The sequence below is a fragment of the Rhinatrema bivittatum genome, chromosome 7, assembly GCF_901001135.1.
Source record: "Rhinatrema bivittatum chromosome 7, aRhiBiv1.1, whole genome shotgun sequence".
Classification (NCBI taxonomy): domain Eukaryota; kingdom Metazoa; phylum Chordata; class Amphibia; order Gymnophiona; family Rhinatrematidae; genus Rhinatrema; species Rhinatrema bivittatum.
Genome location: NC_042621.1, coordinates 192,652,025 through 192,673,587, shown reverse-complemented (window position 1 = coordinate 192,673,587; position 21,563 = coordinate 192,652,025). Strand labels below are relative to the sequence as shown.

At 46.1% G+C, this 21,563-nt stretch overlaps 1 protein-coding gene across 2 annotated transcripts in view; it reads right to left on the bottom strand.

Annotated features, from left to right (window-relative positions):
* Positions 1 to 21,563, bottom strand: part of CTNNA3 (catenin alpha 3) — a 2,257,234-nt gene that overhangs the window by 1,803,972 nt on the left and 431,699 nt on the right. For both annotated transcript variants that reach the window (XM_029609715.1, XM_029609716.1), the window contains one exon: positions 9,337 to 9,600. In XM_029609715.1, the coding sequence (XP_029465575.1) occupies positions 9,337 to 9,600 (264 nt within the window). The remainder of the gene's footprint in view (positions 1 to 9,336; positions 9,601 to 21,563) is intronic.

The following is a 21,563-nucleotide window of genomic DNA, read 5'->3' as shown; positions in this document are numbered from 1 at the left end:
AGTTAGAAAATGAGCTGCCAATCATGACTCTGAAAGAACAGTCCGATAGAAATGAGGTGAACCAGGAAAGAATAGTTGTGGAGACCCCCATAGATTCAAGGTGGAATAATAGTATAGAATGGTTGAGGGTGTCAAAATGTTTCGCTTGACAGTCCATGTGGCAAGGCCATGGACCGCAGCACTCATCTGTTCTCCTGATGCCTGCCTGGACCCTCCACTCCTTGATGCGGCTGGCTGCCATGTTCATCTGCTCTCCCGACGCCGGTCTGGACTCCCCACTCCACATCATGGCTGTCCACTGCACTTCTGCAGCCAGTACAGCCTGCAGCAGAATGCCGGTCTCAGCCTGCCTTCTACGCTGCCACCTCACTGGGCCTTCCTATGCATGCGTGCTCCCAACTTCATTTCATTTAAAGAGTCAGTGGTGGGAATGGTTAGAGGGCACCTCCTGATGATGTCAATGTCTGGGCCATATTTAAAGCTTCTCCAGATACCCCTCCAGTGCCTCGGCAATAGGTCGTCTCCATTGAGAAATGCATTGCCTCAGTGTTCTTGATTCCTGACTTCTGTTTCTGGTTCCTGAGTTTCTGTGCCTTGTTCCCGAAGACAGAGGTTTCTTGGCGTTCAGGATGCTGTTTGGTGATCCTTTGGGAACATGTGTACATGTTTCAGAAACATACTGGGAAAGAGACTGAGTTCTGGGTTTTGTACCAACTGCTGGCATTCACCACCACATGTAAGTCTTTGGATTACAAGTAAAGTTCCATGTTATTTCAGAGCTAACCCTGGAATCCATAGTCCCATCACCATAACCTGGATTTGAAGGGATAGCAAATGTTGCTTACCTGAAACAGGTGTTCTCACAGGACAGCAGGATGCTAGTCCACACATATGGGTGACATCATCAGAATGGAGCCCAATCACGGAAAACTTCTGTCAAAGCTTCCAGAACTTTGACTGGCCCCTACTGGGCATGCCCAGCATGGCACTAACCCTGCAGCCAGCAGGGGTCCCCCTTCAGTCTTATATGAAAGCTACAGGGAGAGCCGAAAAATAAAATAACAAAATGTTACGAACCCAACACCATGGGGCGGCGGGCGGGTTTCGTGAGGACTAACATCCTGCTGTCCTGTGAGAACACCTGTTACAGGTAAGCAACATTTGCTTTCTCACAGGACAAGCAGGATGGTAGTCCTCACATATGGGTGAGTACCGAGCTGAGGATGTCTGAACATGCACCAAATGTACCTAAAGGCATGCAACAGGCACAACAACTGGGGCGGAATTTGGTAGAGGGCATCCTGAACCCCACCGGGCAGGCAGAAGGGTGTTGGTACATTACGTTGTAAATAGGTTACGAAGGACAGACTGGCCGAAGATGGAATCTTGTCTTCCGGCTTTGTCCAAGCAATAGGCTGCAAAAGTGTGGAGGGAACTCCAGGTGGCAGCCCTGCAAATGTCAGGAAGCGGCACCGATCGCAGGTATGCTACTGAAGTCGCCATGGCCTTCACAGAGTGTTCTTTAACACGGTCTTGAAATGGAATGCCCGCTTGCTGATAGCAAAAGGATATGCAGTCCACCAAACAGGAGGAGAGAGTCTGATTACCCACAGGCTTTCCTAACTTGTTAGGGTGGAAAGAGACAAACAATTGAGTGTTTTCCCTGTGGGCAGCTGTACGGTCTAGGTAAAACACTAGAGCCTGTTTACAGTCAAGGGTATGCAGAGCCTATTCTCCTGGGTTGGCATGGGGCCTGGGAAAAAAGGTAGGTAGTATGATGGATTGATTAAGATGAAAATCCGGAACTACCTTAGGTAAAAATTTCGGGTGAGTGCGGAGTACCGCCCGATCCTGCAGAAGTTTAGTGTAAGGCGGATAGGTAACTAGGGCCTGTAATTCACTAACTCTGCAAGCTGAAGTGATAGCCAAAAGGAAAATCACTTTCCATATGAGATATCTAAGTTCACAAGAGTGAAGATTAAGGTCCCAAGAAGGGGCCGGAGGACGTAGCGGAGGCTTGATGTGGAGCAAGCCCTTCAAAAAAAGTGTTACAAGGGGGGTGTACTGATATAGAGACATCCCGAACACGTTTATGGAAGGCGGCTACCGTACTGACATGCATTCTAATGGAGGAAGTCTTAAGACCTGACTCTGATAGATGCCAGAGATAGTCCAGAAATTTCAGGATTGGACAGGAAAAGGGGTCAAGGGACTGAGAAGAGCACCATGACGTGAACCTTTTCCATTTGTAAGAGTAAGCTTTTCCCATGGAAGGCTTTCGTGAAGCAATCAAGACACGGGAAACTGGCTCAGAAAGGTTAAGTGGTTGAAGGATTAACCTTTCAACATCCATTCCATCAGGGACAAGGCTTGAAGATTGGGATGTCGAGGGCACCGATCATTTTAAGTGATCAGCAGCAGGTCCTTTCCCAAGGGAATGTGCTTGCGGATGGAGAGGTCCTGAAGTATTGGAAACCACACTTGGCGTGGCCAGTGAGGTGCTATCAGGTTCATGGTTCCCTTGTCCTGACATAACTTCATGAGAGTCTTCGAGAGAAGAGGAAGTGGAGGGAATGCGTAGAGCAGACCAGTTGCCCAAGAGAGGGAGAATGTGTCTCTGGGTTGAGAGTGTTTGCTGCGAATGAGAGAGCAGTAGTTCTCCACTTTACGGTTTTGTGGGGACGCAAAGAGGTCTATCCGAGGATATCCCCTTTGTTGGAAGATGGAGTTTGCTACCGAGGGGTTGAGAGACCACTCGTGCAGTTGAAAGACGTGACTCAGCTTGTCTGCCAGGATATTGTCCACTCCCAGCAACCAGGTGGCTCTGAGGTACATTGAATGGGAGAGAGCTTCCGCCCAAATCTGTGCAGCTTCCTGACACAGAAGGAAGGAGCCTGTGCCTCCCTGTTTGTTGATGTACCACATTGCCACCTGGTTGTCCGTCTGAATCAGGATGACTTGATTTGAGAGGCGATCCTGAAAGGCCCTGAGAGCATATCTGATTGCTCGAAGTTCCAGGAAATTTATTTGGTGTTTGGCTTCCTCTGAAGACCAAGAGCCTTGTGTCTGCAGATCGGCTACATAGGCTCCCCACCCGAGGTTGGAAGCTTCGGTGGTGAGAATGATTTGAGGATTTGGAACCTGGAAGGGCAAGCCCTGGAGGAGACTGGTCCAATTTTTCCACCAGGCGAGAGACAGACGGAGTGAGTCGGTAATGCGGACAATGGCCGACAGAGGCTGAATAGCTTGAGTCCATTGAGACCTCAGAGTCCAGTGCATGAGTCTCATGGCCAAGCGGGCCATTGGTGTGACATGGACTGAGAATGCCATGTGTCCGAGGAGGATGAGAAATTGGCATGCATTCGCGGAGTGCTGAGACTGCAGCTGGTGAGCAAGGGATGTAAGAGTCAGTGCGCATTGTCGAGGTAGGAAAGCCTTTGCTCGTAAGGTGTCCAAGTCTGCCCCATTGAACGATAAGGAGATGGGACTAAGTAGGATTTGTCGTAGTTGATGAGAAATCCTAGCGAAATTAGAGTGTGTAAGGTTAGATTGAGGGATGACAGAGCAGCTTGCTGAGTGGGAGCCCTGGTTAACCAATCGTCCAGGTAGGGGTAGACGTGAACACCTTGGGTTCTGAGGAAGGCTGCGACAACTACGAGGCATTTGGGAAAGACTAGTGGCACAGATGCTAGGCCAAATGGGAGCATTCGATATTGATAGTGCTTGGGGCCTACTAGAAACCTCAGGTAAGGTACTTGCGATGAGCTGGAGTTATCGCAATGTGGGTGTATGCGTCCTGGAGGTCCAGAGAGCAGAGCCAGTCTCCTCTTTGTAGAAGAGGTAGAAGCAATCCCAAGGTGACCATCTTGAACTTTTCTCATTGAAGGTACTTGTTGAGGGCCCGTAGGTCTAGGATAGGATGGACACCTCCTGATTTTTTGGGGATTAGGAAGTACTGGGAATAGAACCCTAGGCCTTGCTGAGAGTATGGAATGGGTTCTATTGCTCTTGACTGGAGAAGGAGGGAAACCTCTTGATCCAGAAGAATGGAGTGTTCGGACGTTCTCCACGTCTGTAGAGGTGGGGAGTCCTGTGGCAGGGCGAGAAAGTTCAGATGGTAACCCTGAGTAATGATTGCCAATATCCATTGGTCAGATGTAATTGAATGCCACATGTTGTGGAAGTGGCACAATCGACCTCCCATTGATATGTGCGACAGAGGAATCTGGCTGCTGCTCTCTAAGTGGAAGTCAAAAACCTGAAGCAGGTCCTGGTTGAGGAGCTGCTTGTGGTTTTTGTTTATGGACTTGACGAGACTGCGGTTTTTGATAAGGTCTCGTGGCACGGGATCTGGATGGTGGCGGGTAAGATTTCTTCGAGTGGAAGAATGACTTCTTAGAGTCCTTTCTAAAAGGCTGTTTTCAGGAGAAGACAGAAGGCATCAAAGAGAGCTGTCTTAGGCTCTCAAGATGATCTTTTAATTCTACCACCATCCATTGAATCTGTTCGCCAAACAGATTATCTCCAACACAAGGCAAATCGGATAACCGGTCTTGTTCTTCTGGGTGAAGGTCAGAAGACTTGAGCCAGGCCCACCGCCTCGCCGAAATGGCAGCTGCAGACACTCTGTTAGAAGTGTCAAAAATGTCATAAGATGTTCTAATCTCATGCTTGCCTGCCTCAAAACCATTGTTGACTAGGGTTTGTAATTGTTCTTGAAATTGCTGAGGCAGGGAGTCTGAGAATCCTGTATCTGCTTAAAAATGACCCTGTTATATTGGGTCATATAAAGCTGAGAGGTGGCAATTCGGGAGATGAGCATGGCCCCTGGGAATATTCGGCGACCAATGTTATCTAGGAACTTCTGTTCCTTTCCAGGAGGAAAAGATGAGTGAGGTTTTGACCTCTTCGCCCTTTTTTGTGCAGACTCTACAACGACCGAGTGGTGATCAAGTTGAGATTATTGAAAACCTGGAACTGACTGGAAAATTGGGCATCAAAATGGCAGATGAAATTTAATGTGGATAAGTGCAATGTGATGCATATAGGAAAAAATAACCCATGCTATAGTTATACAATGTTAGGTTCCATATTAGGTGCTACAACACAAGAAAGAGATCTAGGCATCATAGTGGATAACACATTGAAATCGTCAGTTCAGTGTGCTGCGGCAGTCAAAAAAGCAAACAGAATGTTGGGAATTATTAGAAAGGGAATGGTGAATAAAATGGAAAATGTCATAATGCCTCTGTATCGCTCCATGGTGAGACCACACCTTGAATACTGTGTACAGTTCTGGTTGCTGCATCTCAAAAAAGATATAATTACGATGCAGAAAGTACAGAGGACTACCAAAATGATAAGGGGAATGGAACAGCTCCCCTGTGAGGAAAGACTAAAGAGGTTAGGACTTTTCAGCTTGGAGAAGAGATGGCTGAGGGGGGATATGATAGAGGTGTTTAAAATCATGAGAGGTCTAGAACGGGTAGATGTGAATCGATTATTTACTCTTTCGGATAATAGAAAGACTAGGGGGCACTCCATGAAGTTAGCATGTGGCACATTTAAAACTAATTGGAGAAAGTTCTTTTTTACTCAACGCATAATTAAACTCTGGAATTTGTTGCCAGAGGATGTGGTTAGTGCAGTTAGTATAGCTGTGTTTAAAAAAGGATTGGATAAGTTCTTGGAGGAGAAGTCCATTACCTGCTATTAATTAAGTTGACTTAGAAAATAGCCACTGCTATTACTAGCAATGGTAACATGGAATAGACTTAGTTTTGGGGTACTTGCCAGGTTCTTATGGCCTGGATTGGCCACTGTTGGAAACAGGATGCTGGGCTTGATGGACCCTTGGTCTGACCCAGTATGGCATGTTTTTATGTTCTTATGTCAGCTTTCCTAGGTACTGGAGCAATTGATCCAGGATGTTCCCAGTTCTTCTTGAGAAGATCGAGAAGGACCTGATGGATGGGAATGGAGGTGATTACCTTGGGGCATCCAGGGATTGGAGCAATTCCATCATCTGGTGCCTATCATCCTGTTCAGTCTGCAATTGGAAGGGAACCCATTCAGATATTTCCTTCACAAAGTTTATAAAGGAGAGGTCCTCTGGAGGAGAACACTTCCTACTCTCAGTGGGTGAAGGTAGTGAAGGTAAATCATTGGTGTCCGTTGAAGTGTCATCACCCCAGGTGTCATAAGGATCAGCACCTGCTCCTCTAGGAACTAGAGGGGGACAGGGTGGTTGAAGACCTGAAGGTCCCAGTCTAGGCTCCGAAGGAATCGGAGGAATTATCGGAGGCACCAATGATGGCATTGAAGGCACTGGTGCAGGCATCGAAGGCATCGATGGATGAGTCAGTGGCACCGACGGACGTATCGGTACCGATGGATGGGTCAGTGGCGAGGGACGTATCGGCATCGATGGCTGAGGCACAACTCCCGATGGAGGGATGCAAAATGGTGTTTTTCCTCCTGATGATGCAGTCAGTGGAGAGGGAATTGGAGCCATCGAAGATCCAGGAACCATCAGAGGAAAGGCAGTCATAAGTGCTTCCATCCTGGATAGCAGCAGTGCCAGCGCTGCCGGAATCGGGTCAATGATCAGTTGTCGGTGCCGGAGGAACCTGAAGACGTTGCATCACCTTGTCGATTGCCTACTGAACCATCCGGTCCAGTTCTTCTCAGAGACCTGGATCAAGCAGCCCCGGCTCCGGAACAGAAGAAGGAGGCAGAGGCATAGCCGGAGGGACCACCGTTAAAGGCGGAGTTGCAGCTCCTGATCACCAATCGCATTGCCTCAGGGACTCGGTCGCAGGAATGGTCAGTGCCTTTCCTGGACGGGGTCTCTTCGACAGCGGCTCGGACGATGGTGAGGTCGATGATTTTGCTCCCTCGATGGTCCGAGTCTTATGGTGTTGATGGCGATGGTACTCCCTGCGATCCCCTCGATCCTCAGGGGGATTGGAGGGTGTCAATGGCCGAGAAGTCATCAATGGCAGTTGGTCACTGGTCGGTGGTCGATGCTGGCGTGAAGTGGAAGGTGCCGGTTCTGACGACATCGAAGCTATGGACAGAGTCGGGGTTTGAGCATGGAAGAGAAGTCCATATTCTCCATTTTGGCCTTGTGACCCTTTGGTGTCATTAGGGCACATTTGGTGCAGGTCAAGACTTCGTGCTCACGTCCTAGGCACATTACACAGACTTTATGGGGGTCTGTGATAGACATGGTGTGGGTACAGTCCAGGCACCGACAAAACCCCAACGGCATGGCCATGGAAAAAAATCGAGCCACGGTACGGTCGATGGCCAGTAGGCCGCAAGGGCCAAACTCGACGATAATCGATAGAGATGTGAATCGGAGCCGGAATCGGCTCGGATTCCGGTTCCGATTCACATGTGGTTTTTTTTTTTCATCGGGCCCGATCGCGGTTCTGTTTCTCGGCTGCGCCCAAGCCGATAAACAAAAAAACCCACCCTGACCCTTTAAAACTAATACCTTAGCTTCCCCCATCCTCCCAACCCCCCCAAAAACTTTTTACAGGTATCTGGTGGTCCAGTGGGGGTCCCTGGGACGATCTCCCGCTCCCGGGCCATCGGCTGCCACTAATCAAAATGGCACTGATGGCCCTTTGCCCTTACCATGTGACAGGGTATATGTGCCATTGGCCGGACCCTGTCACATGGTAGGAGCACTGGATGGCCCGTGCCATCTTGTGCTCCTACCATGTGACAGGGGCTGACCAATGGCACCGGTAGCCCCTGTGACATAGTAAGGGCAAAGTCTATCGGCGCCATTTTGATTACTGGCAGCCATGGCCCGAGTGCAGGAGATCGCTCCCGGACCCCCGCTGGACCACCAGGGGCTTTTGGCAAGTCTTGAGGGACCCTCCTGACCCCCACAAGACTTGCCAAAAGTCCAGCGGGGGTCCGAGAGCGACCTCCTGCACTCGGACCGTCGGCTGCCAGTATTCAAAATGGCACCAATAGCCTTTACCCTTACTATGTCACAGAGGCTACCGGTGCCATTGGTCAGCCCCTGTCACATGGTAGGAGCACAAAGATGGTGCCGGCCATCCAGTGCTCCTACCATGTGACAGGGTCCGGTCAATGGCATAGATACCCTGTCACATGGTAAGGGCAAAGGGCCATCGGCGCCATTTTGATTAGTGGCAGCCGATGGCCCGGGAGCGGGAGATTGCTCCAGGGACCCCCACTGGACCACCAGGTACCTGTAAAAAGTTTTTGGGGGGGTCGGGAGGGTGGGGGAAGCTAAGGTATTAGTTTTAAAGGGTCAGGGTGGGTTTAGGGGTTATTTTTGTGTGCTGTTTTTCCCACCCTCCCCCAAAATGATAAGAGAACCCCCATGATCGATATCGTGGGGTTTTCCTATCATTTTGGGGGAGCCCCCGCTTTCTGACGATTTTGAAAATATCGTCCGATATTTTCAATCGTCCGAAGCCCGATTCACATCCCTAATAATCGACGGAAAAACAGGTAAAAACTTACCGGAGTACCGCGGACTGAGAAAAGTTAAAGGAGGGACCCCTGTGGGGCAATTAAACTTTTAGTAATTCCGTGAGGAAAATTCCTGTCAGGAATCTCTTCAGAGCTCCTTTACCGCTAGGCTACTGCTGCGTGGAAAAAAGAAGACTGAAGGGGGACCCCTGCTGGCTGTAGGGTTAGTGCCCTGCTGGGCATACCCAGTAGGGGCCAGTCAAAGGTCTGGAAACTTTGACAGAAATTTTCCGTGATTGGGCTCCATCCTGATGATGTCTCCCATATGTGAGGACTACCATCCTGCTTGTCCTCTGAGAAACCTCTTTACATAGTCCAGGGTAATTAATGGTATGTTTCACTATATTTGTCACCCTTAGAAGACCAAGGGAATATTATACAGCTGCTAATCCCTGTGGGTTAAGAAACAATAAGATTCACAGCACATACCTGTAGCAGCTGGGGGACAATTTTAAGATGACAAAATTATTCATAGTACTTAAATCACAAGCAGATTGCAATAAATTGCAGGAGGACCTTGTGAGACTGGAAGATTGGGCGCCCAAATGGCAGACAAAATGTATTGTGGACAAGTGCAATGTAATACATATAGGGAAAAATAACCCATGCTATAGTTACATGATGTTAGGTTCCATATTTGAAGTTACCAACCAGGAAAAAGATCTGGGCATCATAGTGGAAAATATATGGAAATCATTGGCTCAGTGTGCTATGGCAGTCAAAAAAGCAAACAGAATATTAGGAATGGAATCAAGTTTGTTTTTCAACACTTTTCATTATTATTTGGTACAATTTCTTAACATTTAAGGTGCTTACCTCAAGGTCATCAAGTGCACTTCCCAGAGTCTCTGAACAAGATGTTGACTCAACTTTTTGATCTTCCACTCCTTGAGAAGCATTAGAGATAGCAGTGAGGGCCTTCTGTATTTCATTGCAAATGTCATCCCTGCTAGCCTTGAGAGATAGGACATCAGAATGTTCCAAGCATGCTGTGCAAACTGAACGTAGGAGAGACGAATTTTGCTTGAGTGAAGCGCGTGCCCCTGCTATTTCATCACGTTGATTATTGGATTTTAAATCCTGTTATAAGAAAAATAAACAAAATAAATAAGTAAATCTTTTTAATATAATAGAGTTAAATAAGATTACCAATAATAACACAAAAATGATCCTTTATACATACGACTCATCCTTGTCTGTTTCACTGTGCTGGACTATGCATGTGCAGCCTGCACTTGGGGCCAGATCTTAAAAGATACACACGGATGTAGATTTGTTCACACAATCTGCCGCAAACAAATCTACGCCTGGTTTTAAAACATGCGCGCGCTGCCGTGCGCATGTTATAAAATCCGGGCTCGGCATGCTCCGAAATCGGAGCGACCTTGGAGGGAACTTTTTTTCCAGCCCCCCCCCACCTTCCCCTCCCTTCCCCTATCTAACCCACCCACCCCCCATCCCTAACTAAATCCCCCCCCTACCTTTGCTCCAAAAGTTACGCCTGCCCGCTGTGCCAGAGCACTCGACTCCGCCCCCGAACCACCGCCATACCCCCGGCCATGCCCAGGACCGCCCCTGGTCTGCCGCCATGCTCCAGCCATGCCCCCGGACTGCCCATTTTGGAAAGCCCCGGGACATACGCGCGTCCCAGGGCTTGCTTGCGTGCACCGCCGAACCTACGCAAAATAGGCTCGGTGCGCACAGGGGTAGTTTTTGGGGGTTGTGAGCGTAACCCGTTGAAAATCTACCCCATATCGTGCAGTACCATATGCAGTCAGTGAAACAGACAACAGCACAGGTAACATAAATACAGGCAACCTGGTCCTCTGCAAATCCAAGAAGATAGGCTACCACAACAGTGCAGCATACCGGCAGGGAGTGTCCCTAGGAAACTGAGGTATCAGAGGAGAGACACCTGGGAAAATATAGAGAATAAGGGCCTCCATCACCTCATCTTGAGGCCTTTTCAGCTAGTTTTGGTATGTTTACAATATGCAAGCAGGCTGTATCTATCAATAGAGTGTAGCTATATATGTAAATGAACTGCATTATTACATAATAAAAGCTTTAAGAAAAGTTCAGCTCTCTGGAATGATGTATTCCAGTCATCTAAAGCTGAAAATCATTCTGGTTTTTAGGATAACCTCATAGTACTGTATATTCATGAGATTATAATTTACACTATCTATGAAAACTTTAGACCCACTTATATGCCATGTAACCTGATTTTGCTATCTGTACTTTACTACTAGTACTAATACTTATTTTTAAAGCACAACTAAATATTTACAGATACATATAAAAGATGATCCTTGATGTATCAATTTGCACTTGTCCACATTAAATGTTATCTGTTATCTGAATGCCCAGTCTTGCAAGGTCACCTTGAATAATTTTGTATCATCTTAAATTTTGATCACCTCACTCATTATTCTTATTCCTAGGTCATTTACAAACATGATAAAAAGCCGTTTTCCAGTACAGATCCTTGGGGGACTCTACTATTCACCTTCTTCATTGAAAATTTGACTATTTAGCTATACAATCTGTTTTCTAATTTTTAACCAGTTCGCAATTCACAATTGGGCATTTCCTCCTGTCTCATGACATTTTAATTTCCTCAATATTTTCTCATAAGATACTTTGTCAAATGGTTTCTGAAAATCCAGGTACACTATTTCAAATGGTTCACCTTTATCCACATGCTCATTCACACCTACAAAAAAAACTCACCTTTTTGAGACTGCTAAAAAAATCTTCAAAAGCTTGAAGATCACTTCTTGATCACAGCCTAATTGATTTTATTCATGTTAACTATAATAAATGAGTTTTTAAAAACCTTGTGTATCTGTGTGTCTTAATTAGATTGTACTTGCCACAGAGCAGGGACAGCCTCATATGTGTATGTACATATAAGAACATAAGAAAATGCCATACTGGATCAGACCAAGGGTCCATTCAAGCCCAGCATCCTGCTTCCAACAGTGGCCAATCCAGGCTATAAGAACCTGGCAAGTACCCAGAAACTAAGTCTATTCCATGTTACTGTTGCTAGTAATAGCAGCGGCTGTCAACTTCAGGTAATGGACTTCTCCTCCAAGAACTTATCCAAACCTTTTTTAAACACAGCTATACTAACTGCAACCACATCTTCTGGCAACAAATTCCAGAGTTTAATTGTACGTTGAGTGAAAAAGAACTTTCTCCAATTAGTTTGGTAAGGCAAGACATCCCTTGGCTAAATCCATGTTGGCTTTGTCCCATTAAACTATGACTATATGTTCAGAAATTTTATTCCTTATAATAATTTCAACCATTTTTCTGGAACTGATTTCAGGCCTAACTGTCTATACTTTCAGAGATAATCCCTAGAATCCTTTTTAAATATTGGCATTATGTTGGCCACCCTCCAATCTTCAGGTACTATAGCTGATTTTAATGACAGTTTATAGATTACTAATAGTAGATCTGCAATTTAATTTTCCATTCTTTCAGCACTCTGGAATATATACTATCTGGTCCAGGTGATTTGCTACTCTTTAGTTTGTCAGTTTGCCTTATTACATCTTCTAGGTTCACTGTGATTTTTTTTCAGATCCTCTGAATTGCCACCTTTAAATATCAGTTCAAGCAAGGGTTATGTGCCTAACATCTTCTTCAGTAAAGAGGAACATTTAGGATTTAAAACAACCTAAAAAATGTGAGTTTTTAGTGTGGATTTGAATATTTACAGAAAGAAACCAAATTTCATGAGGAAGGATGTAGGGAGAGAAAATAAAATATAGGTAATGAGGAGCCACAGAGTGAATGCATTTGTTGGTGAGTAAGAGAAGCTTGAAATGTATGCAGAAGTGGATAGGAAGCCAATGTAATAACTTGGGAAGAGGGGTTACATAGTCATCATAATGGTATTGGAAGAAGACAAATTGTGTTTTCTCATATGAAACAATTCAGTAGTTAATAATCAACTAGCATCAGAAAATTAGTGAAATGATAGCAGATTTTTTAAATATATGGAGAATTTCATTTCCTCTGATGATGAAAGTTACAGTGAAAATAAATGGAACACTTATGGGATTATGTCTGTAGAACATGCAGACATAATTTTTTCTGCATGTTCTACAAAACGTTTTAGCACTAACATGACTTTAATGTGTGCTAAACACCAAATTGAAATGATAACTTTTAAACTGGCATGCAGGCATACTTTGGTATATGTGCATTGACACACTCCCAGATACATGGTCATTTTATAACTTGCGCACACATAGCAAATATGTTATAAAATAACCTGGGTGTTCACATCCTGATTCTGCCACATAACTCAGGGTATTTTAAAACCAGCGCACGTCCACACCATTGCCAGTTTCACCAGTTCATCCAGTTAAGAGCTATGTCCTCCAGACCCTCATGATTTGATAACCTGCACTCCCCCCTAGACCCTTTAAACCCAGCAGAAATAGACAATTCCATAGTAGAAGTTAAGTTCTGCAGCAGTGGACCTGGGTGTGCCTCCAGGCACATAAGTATTGTTGTGCACATCTCTTGGCCATGCCCTGAAATGGACATGCCCCATCCAGACCACACCCCTTTTTGAATCAAAGTGAGATGTGTGCACTGTTGGAGATACGCACGCATCTGGGCAGCTTTTGAAATTTGATGGGCAAGCGCGTGCCCAACTTGTGTGCATATCTTCCAATTTTGGAATTCGCCAGGCTTTTAAAATTCACCTTTCAGTGTTCAATGCATGTTAATATGCTAACACCACGCAGTAAATAGTCCCTTTAGCCAGCTAACACTGAAAAAGTGCTAACCAATAGAATTGTAAACCTATTCTAGAAACGTCTCTGTAGCCATCTCTTTTTAGCTTTATTAAACTGGGCCAACTTGTGAATTTAGTTAGTTAAAATTTAGCTGTTCAGCAGGAGATACATTTAAAATGAACACTTTTAACTGGCTATCTTATTCTAGTTAACCAGTTAAACGCTTTGAAAATTGATTCCTAAGCGTTTTTCTCATTGGCAAAAAAATCTTAGGGATCAATTTTCAAAGAATTGCAGATTAACAAAAGTAATCAGTTAATTTAACAGGTTATTTTTAGAAATATTTCTAGTCAGACATAACTGGGTAGGCTTGAAGCTGAAAATTCACTTAAATCTAGCCATTCAAATTTGACCAGTTAGATTTAAGCCTGCAATTCATTCACTAGTTTAAGGTGTGTAAATTAGGGGGTCATTTTGTAAAGCTTATCGCGTGCGATAGCTTGCTAGGGGCGGAGTCAGGGCAGAATCGGGGTGGCGAGGGAGGGGTCGTGGCAGCATCGGGGTGGACTCCGTGATGTCTTCGCTGGCGGCTATAAGGTAAGCCACGTTATTCTCGCCAGTAACGCACCCAAAAGCACCACCTTTCATGGTGGTGCTATTGGGTGCGAAAGCTGGCAGTGATAACACCGCTGTGGTGCGATGGCTGCCGGCTTTCACAGGCCCGCCCCCCCTTTTTAGCTGGATTCACCGTTCTGCAATAGAATGGTGAATCCAGTCCTAAGTTAGCACTGAGAATCCTAAAGGTCCTTTTTCAAAGCTTTAACTGTCTAACTTCAGCAGTTAGCCAGTTTGATCTAACAGATTAAATGTTACATTTAAGATGGTAAATTTACTTTGGCAAGAACCTTGCCATTTTTGTTTTTGAAAAATATATCCATACTGAGTAAAATATAATTCCGTAACCCTGATGATGGCTCCTATAATGGAACTGAAAAACAGTAACTATGTAATAATCCTTAAAAACAAATTATCAAACAGCATTATTCCCTTTAGCTTTGCATTTGGAGGAGTGGCTTGTTCTGTATTGTTTCAGCTCCTTCAACCATCAAATTCTGTTCATATGTGAAATGTGTTATGGTTTTGAGGTGTTTGAGTGGATTCTTGGTTACTGTGGAGATGACCACGCCCACGGGGAGGAGCCCCATGAGGAACCACAGTACTAGGCTATCACTATATACATCTATAGACATCTTATCCGTTAAGGCTGCTATCAATTGCATAAATATGTAGGAAGTAAAAGGCTGAAATGAGGGAAGGTAGTTGAGGAGGAGCTAAGGTGAGAGCGATGGGGTAGGGAAGGGGCAAGAGGATGGATTGGGAAGCCATCATGGAAGTACTGATCAGGGGAGACAGCCTATGTTTGGTTTGTATCAGGGTAGGCCTGCTTGAAGAGCCATGTCTTGACTCCTTTCTTAAATTTGTGCAGGGATGGCTCTAGACGGAGGAAATTGGGGAGGGAATTCCAGAGGGAGGTACCAGCGATGGAGATGCACAAACACAGAGATTCATCTTTATTATACAGCTGAGGTATACCACCAGAGGTGGCAGTAGTGAAGTGATCCAGAGGTAGCAGTCCAGGGACCCTCGGCAGAGGGAACCCGTGTCACAGAGATAGTATAGGGAGATCCGGATGCAGGTTCCCAGTGCAGCAGAGCTGTAGATGAGACAGACTGAGAATGTTAGATTACTCACTAATGGGCCGATACAGTAAAAGTCACGGGAGAGCGGGCGAGCGGGCGAGCGCTCGCTCTCCTGTGCGTGCGCTTTAGTATCGGCCCACATGCAAATGAGGGCCCGCGGTAAAAAGAGGCACTAAGGACACTAGTGCGTCCCTAGAGCCTCTTTTTTGACAGGAGCGGTGGCTGCCAGCGAGTTTAACAGCCGACGCGAGCCACAGGACGATTTTAAATTTTTTTTATTTTTTATTTTTATTTTTAACTTTTGGGACCTCCGACTTAATATCGCCATGATATCAAGTCGGAGGGTGCACAGAAAAGCAGAAAAGATGTGAATCGGAACCGGAATCGGTTCAGATTCCGGTTCCGATTCACATGTGGGGTTTTTTCCATCGGGCCCGATCGCATTTTGTTTATCGGCTGCACCCCAGCCGATAAACAAAAAACCCACCCCGACCCTTTAAAAGTAACCCCTTAGCTTCCCCCACCCTCCCGACCCCCCCAAAAACTTTTTACAGGTACCTGGTGGTCCTTTTTACAGGTCCAGTGGGGGTCCAGGGAGCGATCTCCCGCGATCTCCCGCTCCAGGCCGTCCTCCCGCTCCCAGGCCGTCTGCTGCCACTAATCAAAATGGCACCGATGGCCCTTTGCCCTTACCATGTGACAGGTTATCCGTGCCATTGGCTGGATCCTGTCACATGGTAGGAGCACTGTATGGCCGGCGCCATCATGTGCTCCTACCATGTAACAGGGGATGACCAATGGCACCGGTAGCCCCTGTGACATAGTAAGGGCAAAGGCTATCGGCGCCATTTTGAATACTGGCAGCCGACGGTCCGAGTGCAGGAGGTCGCTCCCGGACCCCCGCTGGACTTTTGGCAAGTCTTGTGGGGGTCAGGAGGGTCCCCCAAGACTTGCCAAAAGCCCCTGGTGGTCAATCAGGGGGCCAGGAGCGATCTCCTGCAATTGGGCCATCGGCTGCCAGTAATCAAAATGGCGCCGATAGCCTTTGCCCTTACTATGTCACAGGGGCTACCAGTGCCATTGGTCAGCCCCTGTCACATGGTAGGAGCACAAGATGGCGCCGGCTATCCAGTCCTCCTACCATGTGACAGGATTCGGCCAATGGCACGGATACCCTGTCACATGGTAAGGGCAAAGGGCCATCGGCGCCATTTTGATTAGTGGCAGCTGACGGCCCAGGAGCCGGAGGACGGATGTTGCCGGCACTATTAGTTTTGGGGGGGGGTGGACGCGTGTTTTTGACACGTTATTACCCCTTACTGAATAAGGGGTAAAGCTAGCGCATTGAAAACGCGCTTTCAAACGCGGGTTAACAGTGCGCTCCGCCGGAGCACACTGTACTGTATCGGCCTGTAAATTGGTAACTATATAAGTGGAGATCCCAGCAGGCAGAAGTAGTTGAACATAGGCACAGAGCCAGGGAGAGCAGGCCCTCAAGGAGCGAGTACCTGATCCCAGATAGGCACCTGAAAGAAGGCAATGGGCCCTCGAGGAGCGGGTACCCAGGTTAGAGAAATACCCCGAAGGGCAGAGAGAACTTCCAGCAGCAGCAAGGAAGCGGCAGAGTAGCTCAGACCGGAGGCTTTCCATCCATTCACAATCCTTGCTAACTTGATTAGCTAGCAAACAAGGGCAGGCTAAATACCCGGATGGCGTGACGTCACTCGAGGGGGACGCCCCTGAAGTTCCTGCCGTGACGTGGATAAAGACGTGGGTGGCATGCACGCACGCACCCTAAGAGACCCTTAGGAGAAACATGGCGTGAGGCTTTGCCATAGCCATTCCGGCAATGCTGGAGAAAGCAGCATGCAGACATGGCGGTAGCCATCTTCCCAAGGCTAGCGGGGAGAGTAGAGAGAAAGGTGAGGCACAAAGGTCGAAGCCATCTGAGATCGACGGATGCAACAAAATGTTTTATTTTCTTGGATATGTTTTTAAATTTAGTATTGAAAAGGTAACCAGTTAGCGTGGATATTCAGTATTAACCAACTGATTCACCCTCCTAAACTAGGCAAATTAATTACAAGCTTAAATCTAACCAGTCAAATTTTGCCTAACTAGTTTTAGGAAAATTTTCAGCTGCAAACCTAACCTTAGGTTTGACAAAAAATGTGCCCAATTTTTACCCTGTTATCTTTCTCATGTAATAATTATTTGAAAATTGAACCCTTAGCATCAGGCACTGTCAAGTACCTTATTTTCAAATGGGGTCCCAAAGATAGAGGAAGATGAAGTGATGTGCTGAAGATAGCAAAGTCATTCAAAGAGTGGAATTTTGAACTCATATTCTAGGACTTTTCTGAATCAAAGTATAATGTTTCTAACCAATCTTCTGGAACAAGTTGAATTACCAAATGAAATATCTTTTCTGAAATGACTGGGTGTACAGGTAATTTTCCTGATTGTGTGAGAATATTTCATAACATTTACAAGGTAATGTTATAACTGCCCACATAAATTTGATGACAAATACACACTTTACACCAGTTTTCAAAACATACTTATATGCATAAATTCAATTTGGAAATTATCTCACCAAAACCATCAACACACTATTCTCCTGCTAATTTATGTGCAGAAACCTTTCTTGAAAATGTACCCACGTACTTCTGAAAAATGCTAAAGTATGCACATAAATGCAAATCTCTTCCCACCCCCACCCCCAGGAACACCTCCGGATAAACTTAGATACATTCACAACATACATCTATATAAATAAAAATGTTAAATAGTTTGTACGTCGTCGCTAATCTCACCAACCGCTTAACCAAATGCGATCAAATTTGCACACAACATTCACTTCCCATACGGGAAGGATCTTATACACTTACAATACATATTGGTCACACCTGTGACAGGTAATACAAGTTTAAAAATTGCTTACACAAAACAGCGACATCTGGTGGCAGTCGGCGCAAGCGCAACCTCTTACACCTTTCACACACACTCACACACCCCACCCCACCCCCACACAGGGCTATTGTCTTTCATTTACACTCCCTCATAACACACAGAAATCCACACTCATCACACCACACTCATCACACCACACACCCCCATCCACACGCCTGCCAATGTCACTTACTTCACCCACCCTCCCAAAACACACCAAAACACGAATTCCTGGCTGCTACATTGGGAAGCCACGCATTTCACACACCCTCCGATTTTAAATTAAAGTACCCTCTTCCACCCACCCACGCACTGCACTCCGATCACACACTACACCTAAAACAAGTCCGTGCTTCTCCGCCGGCACCATAGGAACGGTCCGGGACACATCGCATTCAGTAGGGCCGTCGGTTGCCAGCAACTAAAATGGCGCCGACGAACCTTACCCTTACTATGCTATACGGAGACAACAATGACGTCAGTACACCATGTGACATAGTAAGGGCAAGAGCCCGTCGGCGCCATATCCTCAGCGGACATTTGCCCTTACTAGGTCAGGAATCCTGACACACCACTTTCACCGGTGAAGTTTTGCGACATGGCAGCCGGCGGAACAAACCCTAGCTCACACCCTCGCCACCGGCTGGCAGTTTACACAGGTAGCCGGGGAGGAGCACGGTGGGGGACCGTTCTCATTTTCCTCCGCACGTTTTTCATGGGGGGGGGGGGCACTCATTCTCCACATCTCCCGAGAGGGGGGCTGTAGCGTAGGTTGCTCTATTTTGCCGGGTTGGGGGGGGGGCAGGAAGGTGTGCTTGCATATTTAAACTATTCTTTGCTGGTGCTGTTCATTTGGGGTAAAAAAAAAAAAACAACACACAAACTATAACCTTTACTGATCTCTGAAAGCTAGCAGATTAGCTCCAAAAGAAACTTCTGTACAGACACATTACTAGGTGGATTAGGCACTCCCCTATTTTTATCCCTAAGGATCACAACCTCCCGCTGACTGACCACGTTTATACACACCAATTCATTTCTTATCTATCAGCGTCGTAACTGCTTTTTAAGGTCTGGATCCTCTTACCTAAGAAGGCATTAATTTTTGCCCTGTGCATTTCTCTTGCTCTTCGGACATTACAGTCCCATTTCCCTTGATCCTTTTACACACCATTCATATATCTCTTGCAATTCACCAAATTGATGCCTCACAGAAAATCTAACTTACGTCGGCGTACTCGCGCTGCGCTAGCGGCACAACGCCTTAGAACTAGGTGCACGGAGGAGGAACGGGCAGCAAAAAAAAAAAGCACGACAAGGAAAGAATAGCTGTAGGAAGACAGCAGGAAGCGGCCGAGCAACGTGCATCCAGACTGCTAGAGGCACGCTTGCAATCACGGCAAGCATGTTCCGCTGCTCACAATCTCCTTCGTTCACAACACCATGCCCATGAAACGCTGACAGTGGCTGAAATCCCTCTAACACCGACAGCACCTCAACGTCAGCCATGGATCCCACATCAACTGGCCAAACATTATAATCGACTTGCTTTCCGATACAACCCACATCAGGATTATACTTTGATACGGCATGTTCTCATTGGCTCTATGACACACGTGTGTCCATACTGCAAGGCTATGAAATTTCTGGGAGAAACAAAGGGGATGTGTTGCTATAAAAAATTTAAGGACCAATATCATAGAAGCTACAACCTTGACAGGACCTTTCAAAGGTGAAGATGTACTCATTCCTCGCATCCCTATCATTCCAACAGATATGCCATTTCAATTTAAAAGATTGCAATTCCCAAATAGATTAGCATTTGCAATAACCATCAACAAAGCTCAAGGACAATCTTTACACCTCTGCGGTTTACATCTACAAACCGATTGCTTCTCACATGGACAATTGTATGTTGCATGTTCACGAGTAGGCAAACCTGACAATTTGTATATCTGCACTAACGATGGAACAATAAAAAATGTCGTATACCCACCAGCATTGCAAAATTAAACATATTACAGATATCCCCTGGCTCTGTTCTGTTTTATCAACTTAACCAGGCTCAGCCACAGCAACGCGTGGCAGGGTACAGCTAGTACATAATAATTTTGTAAAAGGCCATTTCTGCAGGTAAAGCACATTTTAACTACTGAAATGCCTTTGAACATTACCCTATTTGGGGGAATTTGCAAACTGCATTGAGATGAAGACTATGGGGCAGATTTTAAAAGAGTTATGCGCCTAATATACGCGCGTAACCCTTTTAAACCCCTCCTGCGCGCGCCGAGCCTATTTTGCATAGGCTCAGCAACACGCGCAAGCCCCGGGGCTTGAAAAAAGGGGCGGGGCAAGGGCGGTCCGGGGCGGGGGCATGGCCAGTGGTCTCTGAAGGCCTGCTAGGCCGGAGGATCGCGCGCCGTCAGGCAGGCGCAACTTAAATAATAAAGGTGGGGGGGATTTAGGTAGGGCTGGGGGGTGGGTTAGGTAGGGGAAGGGAGGGGAAGGTGGGGGGGCGAAAGGAAAGTTCCCTCCAAGGCCGCTCCAATTTCGGAGCGGCCTCGGAGGGAACAGGGAAAGCCATCGGGGCTTCCCTAGGACTCGGCATCTGCAAGGTGCACGTGTGCACCCCCTTGCACGCGCCGACCCCCCGATTTTATAAAATGCTTGTGGCTGCGCACGCATGTTTTAAAATCGGGTGTAGATTTGTGCGCACTGGGTTGCGCGCACAAATCTACGCCCGCGCGTAGGTTCAAAAATCTGGCCTTGTATGTTCTGTCTAGCCCCGGGATTAGCACCAATTTTCAAAGCAAACAGTACACACAAACTTTTGATTTGAATCTTGCATAAAATCTTGCATAGATACAAAGTACGGGCAGTTATTTGCACTTGCTTTTCTGCTGCTGGATTTTTGCTGGAAAACTGCCCATAAAGATGTGAAAATATTGCATATTTTCTTCCCCCAAGCAAAACATTCCCCTGGAAATGCTTCCTCTCAATGTGGCTAAAAGTCTGCACATTGTGACTTTGTACTGCATCAAGGATGGTCAGATAGCCAATTAATGTGTGTAAAAGGCTTTTCAAGCACGTAAATCATTTTTAAAATGATCCTCCTGGAGGAAAAATGTAAAATTATTTTACTGGAGCAACTAAACAGTTACCTGGGTAAAATCATCAGCTGAAAATTGCCTACCCTAACTGCAGGTAAAAATGCCTGCATTTTTGCATAGCATGGGTACTTTTAGCCACACCACAAAGGAGCAAGTTAGGGGGTGGCAAAAGGTGAAGCCAGCAGAGTGGGGATTTTATTTTTAAATCCCCAGTAATGCTTTATGAAACCAACTTTGCATCTGCTACAAAGCAGAATTATCCATGGCACCAGCTAGCCTCAAATATTCAAAAAGAAATTATCGATTTACAATCAGTGTGGCAATGTGCCAATGTTAAAAATTGCCCCCTTACTGCTGATCAGTGAATGAAACTGAGGTGGAATTAGAAAGGATTTTTGAACTTTAAAAAAAATCTCTCTATATATTTAATATACTTGGTTCTGTAGGTGATGTCTGTTGGCAGCTGGTGGGAGGTGCATGTGGTACACCAGCATGCATGTACAACCCATCAATGAATG